Source organism: Dysidea avara, chromosome 11 (genome assembly GCF_963678975.1).
Source record: "Dysidea avara chromosome 11, odDysAvar1.4, whole genome shotgun sequence".
NCBI lineage: Eukaryota > Metazoa > Porifera > Demospongiae > Dictyoceratida > Dysideidae > Dysidea > Dysidea avara.
The window spans coordinates 2500014-2509649 of record NC_089282.1 but is presented as its reverse complement, the minus strand read 5'-3'; the positions used below and the strand labels follow the sequence as shown (position 1 = coordinate 2509649).

Sequence of the window (9636 nt, the reverse complement as noted above, 5' to 3'; positions counted from 1 at the left end):
TAAATCAAAAACAATAGAGGGGCAAGAACCGTGCCTTGAGGTACACCAGAAAGGACCTGGGTGGTATCACTTTTGTGGTTATCCAGAATAACGTATTGTGATCTGTGACTCAGAAATGATTTTAGCCAAAATAGTAGTGATCCTTGTACTCCGTAATGTGCTAGCTTGTGTGATACAGGAGCGAGTGAGAAACTATATGAATGTATGCATACGATATATCATATAGCCATCATTCATGCACTTATTAGGTTTATTTAACAAACTATAGCTAGTGTCTGCTGAGACTGTTGCATGCACCCTTCAGTGCAGGGGCGGATACAGGGGGTGGGGGTCAAAGGGGACTCTTGACCCCCCTCCAATTTTTTTTTGTATACCAAGATCGAGATACTCTAATAGTAGGCATTCCAGTATCCGAGATTTTTTAATTAAAAAATTCTCCGTATATTCCCCAATAGAACCCTGGCTCAAAATGACAACTCGTGTTTAACTTGGGATTGCTCCGTCGTCCGAGCTCCAATGAGGGTGAAAATCGCTGTGGGGTTTGTCCACACGCTGATCATCATGAAAATCTTAGTTTTATCGTGCGCGTTACATATATAAGTAAGTTATGTGTTGTTTTGTAATCTTTTCAAGCCTTGTAATGTATGTAGAATACTTTAAACTTTAAAAAACGTACGGTCGGGTGGAAGGTAGTCACTGGTGCTTACTTTAAAGTGCGTAGTTACTTCGCTCGGGTTAGCGATTTTCAGCTCCAGAGCAATTTTCTGATGGTTGTGTCATCAACTCAAAAGTATAAACCACTTCAAAGTCGGCATAACAATGCCATAATTGAAACCACAACTCCATCTTAGGTATTGTTGCATCATTGTGGCACCTCCACTTTAGTTGTTTACCTTTATAAGTTGTTAACTTAATGTTTTTACCAACTTGAGATAGCCACTTGCCTATGGGCATAGCTACACCATTGTATTGAGAAGTGTGCAGTACGTAGGTGAAACATATTTGCTCACCACAAAGCATACAAAGATCGCTGAGATCCAATAAGACCTGAAGTTACTCTCATTACATGTACAAACATGCAGCTAGAAGCAACTGCAGTTTCAAGATAGTCCAGATTGCTAGATGGCTTCCTGATTCAATTGTGCCATTTTCCCCTGTAAAATGTATGGGGAGCCCTGGAGAAAAAATGTACCTTTTTTCAGTTTTTAAGCATGTGCATGCCAAAGTACACTGTGAAAAAAGAGGGATATAAGATGGTATTTCCAGTGGCTTATTGAATACAAAAACGCTGTGGCTAACCTCCCGGTACCGGTATTTACAAAATCAACATTATAATACCGGTAACGGGATTTTACCCACTGTTTAAAAAGACCGGTAATATACGGAATGCAAAACCGACCGCGTACGGATAGCAAGCATGGCGGAAGAGCGTGACGACGCCGATGGTCAAACTGAGGTCCAGTGTATTGAAACGGAAGTTGAGACTGACTTGGACAGAACGGGCTTTACTGTAGGAGACCTGTTCTTCAATTATGAAGACGTTTCCAAGCGACTGGAGGCTTATGAAAGGGCCACCTTCACAAAGTTTTGGAAACGCGACGCAAGAACAGTAGCAGCCGCCAGTAAACGATTGGCCCGTACCATCAGTCCTTCCCTTAAGTATTATGAAGTCAAGTTTTGCTGCATCCATGGTGGCCAGTCATTTAGACCCCAAGGAAAGGGACAAAGGAACACTTGGTAATGTATCTGTTGTATACACTGTCTAGCTACTGAGTAGCGTATAAATAGCTATATATACACATCTGTTTATTGAGTTGTGTTGCTGTATGCACCTTCTTTTACAGCCAGCTATGCGTATGTATTCTGTTTTTCTTGTTAAAAGGACCTTCAAGCAAGATTGTCCAGTAAACATATCACTGAGGGCAAATGCAGCTGGTGATGCTTTGGAAGTAAAGAGCTTATGCTTGGAACATAGCCATGACTTGTCTCAGGTAGCCCTACATGTTCTGTGTTACCGTTCTGTACACTGGTCCTTACTGTGATAGGAACTGTTTAACCATCTTCCCCAACAAAGACGTTTACCAAAAGAAGTCAAGGAGAAAGCAGCTAAGTTGCTGGAAATGAAAGCAAACAATAAGCTAGTGCAGCAGACACTTTGTCAGGAAACTGGAAAGGTAATACTACTAAAAGATCTTGCCAACATTAACAATACCAGAAAAAGGCAAGAGACCCGGAATGATTTGAATGCAACTGTCAACTTACTTACTGATAAATATGGTAAGACTGCTATCTCATGTTAGAATTTTGTATTCCCTGATCAATCAGTTATGCAAAATCTGGTCACTTATTTTATAGCAACTTTTAGAATATGTGGTATTGTAATAGTCTAGAATCTCAGACTTGAAAATTTGTGTGCCTATGACTTGTTAGGAACTCCCCAGAATCTAATTTACCATATTCACTTGATTTGTGCTGCCTTGTTTCTAGGAATTGTACCGCACCCTCAAATAGTACTACACTACACTTTTGTAAAATACCTATTATTAGTACTACCATACTTTTAGTATTCATCTCCATCTTGATCAGATGTAAGCAAAGCATTGTCCCCAAAAACTTACACAGCTGTCACACGATCGAAATTCCAGATATTAGTTGACCGTGTAACACAAGGTGTGTCATGTTTAATAATATTGATGGTGCTGTGATGGCCTGAGTGAAAAAGGTTTTGTATATAAACAAATTAGTAGCTATGTGTTGTGATTGTTTATAAAAGGATAATGCTATAGGATGGGTAGTAGTAGGCAGGTTTAAAATATTTGTAGTGCACCCTCATATAGTACTGCAGTGTGGCACTATTTAAAGGGTTCTATCCTTGTTTTTGGGCAGAAAAATAATAGTACCCGTGCGACACAAATCAAATAAATATGGTATGTACCTAATTAACTTTCCAAGTTTATGACCATGAATTTTAATGTTAGGTGCCAGTGTGGAAGTATTTTGCAACAAAGATAATGAATTTAGAGGGCTGTTCTTTCAAGATCTGCAAATGAGGGAGGCATTTGATGCTTATCCAGAAATTGTGTTTGTTGATGCTACTTACAAGTTGTTGCAACTTGGTGTACCAATATACCTTTTCCTGTGTGAAGATTCAAATGGTCTGAGTGAAGTTGTTGGCGTTGCCATGTTGGTAACTGAGGATGCTGATGGAATGCAGTGGATGGTAGATGCATTTAAGAAGTACAACAGTAGGTGGGAGAAAATCAGAGTTGTGATGGCTGATAAAGACATAGGAGAGCAAGATGTGCTGAAAAAATGTCTACCAAGTGCCAAAATTCTCATTTGTCTGTTTCACACTTTACGTAGTTTCCGTCGAGAAATATCTTGTGATAAGCTTGGAATTTCATCTGGAGCAAGGACTGTGTCTCTAGAATTGATCCAAAAAATGGCTTATGCTAAGTCAGAAGCTGAGTACAATAGCTTGTATGTTCAGTTTCAACGGGATGCTCCTAAACAGGTCCTAGAATACTTTGATGAATGCTGGCATCCAATAAAGGATGAATGGGTAATGGGAATAGCTGCTTGCAGTGGGACCTTTTTAAACACAACTAACAACAGGCTTGAAAGCATTAATGGTAAACTTAAGCAAGTCATCAGCCGTAACAGTTCCCTTGAAGAATTCATTAGTCATTTTTTTGTCATCCTGACTGCATTAAGAACTGAACGTGATCACAAAGCTGCTGTAATGTTTCAGAAGACAAAGGTGCAGCCTTTTTCACAAGGAAGTCCAGAGAGTGAGTATACAAAATTGCTTACATTGTATGCTTCAACATTAGTTCTTAAGCAATTAGAGCTAGCAAAGAAGGTGAAAGAAATCAAAGAAGACAATGGCAGATATATTGTCCAGACATCAGAAGGAGAGAGAACTGTTAGTCTTGAAAAGTGTGCATGTGGCTTCTACTCTTCAATCTGCCTGCCATGTCGTCACATATTTGCTTTACGAATTAAGCTTGGAAAACCACTTTATGATCCAACTGTATGTGAGCAGCGATGGACAACAGCTTACTACAAATCAACCCAGCGAATATTTTCAACTTCCCAAGAAACAGCATCTTTATCAGTTGTGAAGTCATGTAATAAGCGCCGAGTGCTTAGCCAACATGAGAAATATCGTAAAGCTGTAGTTATTTCTTCAGAGTTAGCATCAGTCGCCAGTGTTGCATTTCACATACACTTCAAACGTAGACTAAAACTATTAAGAGATCTAACTGATTACTGGAAACGTGGTGAAGAAGTTGGGCTGATTGAGATAAACAGAGGTAGGATCACAATTAGAAGTATTAGTTGAATTGTGACTTTTTTGCAGGCTCATCTGATGAAGCAAGCGAGTATGATGATGATAGTGAAGGAGAAGTTTCTCGCTCTCCTAGTAACACAAGTGAAAATGCAGATTACGAAACAGTGTTTGATAGTCAGCCATCGAGTATCTTCAATGCGACTAGTGTGTCTAGTCCACCACAGGAAACAGTGGTCAATGCAGTGTCATGTCAGGCAACAGTGGTCAGTGCATCATCCAGTCAGGTGACAGTGGTTAATGCAGTATCCAGTCAACCATTGGCAACAGTGGTCAATGCAGTGTCTAGTCAAGCAGGGGTGGCTAACACAGCGTTCGGTCAACCACAGGTAGTGGTCAATACAGTGTCCAGTCACCCACAGGCAGCGATGGTCAACACAGCATTCAGTCAACCACAGGCAGTGGTCAATACAGTGTCCTGTCATCCACAGGCAGTGGTGGTCAATGCAGCATTCAGTCAACCACAGGCAACAGTGTTTAATGAAAGAAATTGTACTAGTGTTTTGCGAGGTACAATATTTCATGTTTGTATCATAGAGCAGCACAGTGGAACCTTTGTAAGCCAGTCACCTTTGGGCCAAAATTTCTTGGCCTTAGTTGGCAGGTTGTTCTGATTACTGTGTCAATGTCTCACTAGGGGAAATTTAAATTTGGCCTTTTAGAGAGGTGGCCTTTCTATACAGGTGACCACTAAGACAGGTTCTACTGTACAGTACATATGTAACTGGATCTGCGAAAACTGGTCTTATTGCCCAAGACAGAAAGTTTGATTTTTTCACACAAACACAAAGTTTAATGAATGCACTATCAAATTTCACTGTCACAGGCAACCAGAGTAAAGTGGTCTGCTTTAGCTGGCTGCTTTTTTCAAGCACAGTAATGAGCCATACGAGTGGTTTGGGGTCTTGATGGAGCCCTGGCCAACCAGGAGATGGCTGTGTGTGGCTGTACAGCTCTAAAATGGTGGGAAATTTAGCTGTTGACTACTTCAGTGAATGATCTGGAAGGTAAGAAATTGTTGTAAAATGTGTGAAAATTTGGTATGCGTAGCTACCACCATTGGCCAGCTACAACACTCTGAATATTTAAAACTGGCGTTTCTCGATACTTTTAAATGGGCGATAAGACCGGTTTTTCCAGAGATAGTCACATATATGAACAGGCTATTCACATACACTTTATCATAATGCTAATTGTAATCCTTAGCTATGCACATGTACTTGTACACATGTGTGTGTTGAGTGTGCTTTGATTAAGAATGTGATTGTTGCCTTTTTTTCCCAAATCCGTCCAATCTGTGGTAGAACATTACATACTGTACTTAAATCTTACAAGAACAAAATAAGCAAACAATGCATAACCAGGAGCTTATGAGCCACCGAAGACAGCGAAGGAGCATGAAACTCGGTTCCATCACAATCCAAATTATGTCATGTTTTTTGAATAAATTGCTACGAGTGTCGCGCACAATTAGTATACGGCGTCAATTAATGAGATTTTACTTTCCTTATATGGAAACTAATCGCTAATGAATTTGGATTTTGATGGCACCCAGCAGGCTACGTAAGTTTCATGCTTCATAAGCTCCTGGCATAACTTAGTCCATCATGTATATTAGTTATTTATGTATAGTTCTTTTCTTAAAGATATAAAGGTTCCTTCAGCAATAAAGAAACGGGGACGTCCGAGGGGCAGTGAACTAACAGTAGTGGGTCTTCCAAAGAAGAAAAATAGAAGAGGTGTTGAAGGACCTTGCCCATTCATCCGATTACACACATCTGATAAGGAGAAGGGTGAGCATACATCAGTGCTTGAGCCTGTAAATAGTCGCTGAATATTGTCAATGAATGTTGACTTTTAATTGTTTAGTGATCTTAAATTGGTTTGTTGACAAAGAGGTAATTGATGCCACTAAAAAGGGAATACTTATTGAAGAGGAGGATGTTGAATGTAGGACTGAGCTAGTTCCTAACTCTGTGTTGGATGAAAATGTTGATGTGTGTTTGGTCAGAAAATATTTCTCAACAGATGCATGGATGATTGTTGAAGACATCATCAGACAAAAGAAAAAGAAGACAGCGTGGATATGCAGTGTGTGCCAACACGACCTTCACAGTGACCAATCTGTTTTATGTGATTCTTGTTTGACATGGTTTCATTTTCGATGTGTTGGCTTGTCTAAATTGCCCAAGAAGAAACACTGGTTTTGTAGACAGTGCCATGCACATTGACTTCACCAGTTTGAAATGCAGTGAACTTCCTAAATCATGTAACTAATTTTTGGAAGATTTTTTCAGAAGCAGTTATAGCCAAATGATAATTGTCTCATTCTATGCATGGATGTTGGGTAAACAAGTAAATACAGTGGAACCTGTCTAAGCCAGTCACCTTTGGGCCAAAATTTTTTGGCCTTAATATGCAGGTGGTTGCTTTATACTGTTGGATTAGTACAGAAATGTCTCACTGTGGGAATTTATAGTTGGCCTTTATAGAGAGGTGGTTTTTCTATAAAGGTGGCCACTAAGACAGGTTCCACTGTATCAGGCATTTCAGCTCATCATATACGTCCATACATTTGCAAACACTGATAGTTAATGTCACAAGTTGATTGGCTTCTTGATAGTCAAGTTAAGTACCATGTAGTAGTTTGGGGTGTCACCATTCTAACAAAAGTTGCAAACACTGCAGCTATGCTTGTAAACAGCAATAAAGAATGTGTTTTCTGAACCATCAGAATTCTAAATAATACGCATCTGAGACATACCATTTACCTTCTAATTGCAAGACAGCTTATTGTGTAGCCCCTTTAAAACTGATACATTCAGAGTTGAGCCAGAAGTGTTTACATAGCAGATTGCCATAGAGGTGACGGTAATTAGATTTAATAAACATTGGAATTGATGACAGTGGCTACTAGCATTACAAAACACACCATTGAAATATAATTTCATTTGCAAAGAGGGCTATTAAAAGGTGAGCTCAAATAACAACATGGTTCTAATCCATGACCTTGACGTTCTTATGTTGTACATGCACAGTATTAATACTTTCATAATTTTTGCATATAGCTAGACAATGCAACCATTGTACAGTAAAATATTTCTACAAATATTGAAACATTAATGAACAGTATAGCATCGAACAGTACTTGTCTCATCATCATAGACCACTGTGTCAACCAAACATGTAAGAAAGGTTTGACATAGTATCCTTGCATGATACTGAGCCTGCAAAGCATGAGAACTCACTGGGCATGTAATAGCGGCTACTTGTGTTCATTTTCAAAACTTACGACTGGCTTAAGCAAAGCCAGGTCCTAGGTGATGTGCTCCCAGCATGCAGTTCAACACAGGTAAAAGTCAATCAAAATTTAGCTCTGTATGTTCTGCATGGACCGGCTTCCCAATTGGGGCCCATAGGAATTCAAGTTGAAGTTGGCTGGCATAATTATGCATCTATCAATGTAAAGTCCCACCACTACTATATTATACAGGCTTAAATGGGGGACCGGATTAGTGGGGGGATTGATCACTAACAGGTACAGTAGCTGGGGATTTTTCTTGCTGACTAATACAACAACTCTTGTCGACTAGCTTTATCAACTAAAATCCAGTGATGATTAGACACACAGTAGCTACCTCCAGGTAGTGGGGATTCGAATTTTTAAATGTGAAAATCCACACCTCTGCTTGTATATAGTGGGGGTGAACATTGATGGAGATAGAGGCAGTACGTATGCACCCACTGTCGCTCTTCACCGGGCTACGTATGAGTTTAATACTTGAACTAACTTAAACTAGGGTCGCGAACCACGAGATATCAACTTCAGCCTTATTCTGAACTTCACAACACCATTGCCACGAGTAGTTTCTTGAGGACACAGGATACCTGGAGATAGTGCAGTCCGTATATTATTACCGGTATTTTAAAATAGTGGGTAAAATCCCGTTACCGGTATTACAGGCCTGCCAACTCTCACGGTTTCACTACCCTGCTCAAGGGCAGCAGATCGAATCTCACGGTTTTTGAGAAAAGTCGAGACCTTTTTTTTTTTTTTTTTGGTCTCAGCATAGCATCTACCAGTTTTTTTTACTACACACTGCAATACTACAATAAAGGTACAGAAATCTCAAGATTTTTTTACTTTCCAGGTTGGCAGGCCTGGTATTACTGATAATGTTGATTTTGTAAATACCGGTACCGGGAGGTTAGCCACAGCGATACAAAAAAGCTTGATATAACCTGTATTATACTAACAATCTCACATGAGGCTTTAGTTAATGTGTTAAACATACTGAAACCATATATGTGATAGTATAGTGTGGGCATTATATCAGATATAAGCTATTTCAAGTATTGTGGTAATTAAACTGAAACCATACATGCAATAGTATAGTATGCATTATACTAAAGTATAACATGAGTATAATACGGGATTTATATTAAAGCTTATTTGTATTCAATAAGCCACTGGAAATGCTATCTTATATCCCACCTTTTTCACAGTGGTAGCTAATTCCAACCCTACAAGCTATATATTTCTGAGATCAGCAATCAATACTCTATCTATTGAGCATATAAAAAGCCTGTTTTTCCAAAATTTTAAGATCAGTCTGGAATGCCTACTAATAGAGCAGTCATAGTATTAGAGCAGTTAACATGTGTAGTGGGCTATGTAAGGATTTTTATGTACTTTTTCAGTGATAAATGCGTAGTTGGTGAGGTGGGCAGCTATTGTCAGCTGGCTGTGACCATTTTTAAATTTATTATTTTTGGTCTCACCTTTATACCTAACCAGACGATGTAGTGCCTCAGTTTATTTTGACTCCCCCTTTCCATAAGTCTGGATTTGCCCCTGCTTCAGTGCACAGTAGCTACAGTGACAAGACACAGGCAAAGCTGTGTATTAAAAGCTATATAAAGAGCTCATGATTTTGAAACTGACATATATACAACTAAATGGATATACATAACCATTTAGTGTATGTTTTTTTGCAGCCTCTCCTCTATACTGTTCTTAATTCTACTCATTGCTGTAGTGGTATACGTAGTAAGCATCCCTTAGCTGATCAGCTAACTCCTCTTATAATTGTCATGCAACTTTACATATAACTTGAATGTTTGAGGTATATAATCTCTTGATTCACAAATTTGTAAACTGCAAGCATTTAGTAATATATTATAAAAATATATAGCCATGGCATGCACATATACACTATAATTTATATAACTTGACTTGTAGATTATTTTGATGGGAACTTGTATTTGACATTTCACTCTACATA

The 9636-nt window shown here is 39.0% G+C and overlaps 1 protein-coding gene across 3 annotated transcripts; it reads left to right on the top strand.

Moving 5' to 3' along the window:
• The first annotated feature begins 1279 nt into the window (after nucleotides 1-1279).
• Nucleotides 1280-6671, top strand: LOC136239344 (zinc finger SWIM domain-containing protein 3-like). Of its 3 annotated transcripts, XM_066030076.1 has the most exons (7): nucleotides 1280-1737; nucleotides 1883-1991; nucleotides 2046-2277; nucleotides 2979-4316; nucleotides 4364-4861; nucleotides 5998-6144; nucleotides 6221-6671. In XM_066030076.1, the coding sequence occupies exons 1-7, from the start codon at nucleotides 1418-1420 to the stop codon at nucleotides 6580-6582; spliced, it is 3006 nt and encodes a 1001-aa protein (XP_065886148.1). In that variant the 5' UTR covers nucleotides 1280-1417; the 3' UTR covers nucleotides 6583-6671. The 3 variants fall into 3 exon arrangements, with proteins under 3 accessions (XP_065886148.1, XP_065886149.1, XP_065886150.1); XM_066030077.1 differs by lacking the exons at nucleotides 5998-6144; nucleotides 6221-6671 and adding an exon at nucleotides 5229-5884; XM_066030078.1 differs by lacking the exons at nucleotides 5998-6144; nucleotides 6221-6671 and adding an exon at nucleotides 5224-5884.
• The last annotated feature ends 2965 nt before the right edge of the window (nucleotides 6672-9636 follow it).

What these genes read in the sequence shown, in the direction of transcription:
- LOC136239344 (XM_066030076.1), top strand. Translation starts at nt 1,418, where the DNA reads ATGGCGGAAGAGCGTGACGACGCCGATGGTCAAACTGAGGTCCAGTGT. An exon ending in CTTACTTACTGATAAATATG is followed by an intron (nt 2,278 to 2,978) that starts GTAAGACTGCTA and finishes TTTTAATGTTAG; the next exon opens with GTGCCAGTGTGGAAGTATTT. An exon ending in GCTGATTGAGATAAACAGAG is followed by an intron (nt 4,317 to 4,363) that starts GTAGGATCACAA and finishes ACTTTTTTGCAG; the next exon opens with GCTCATCTGATGAAGCAAGC.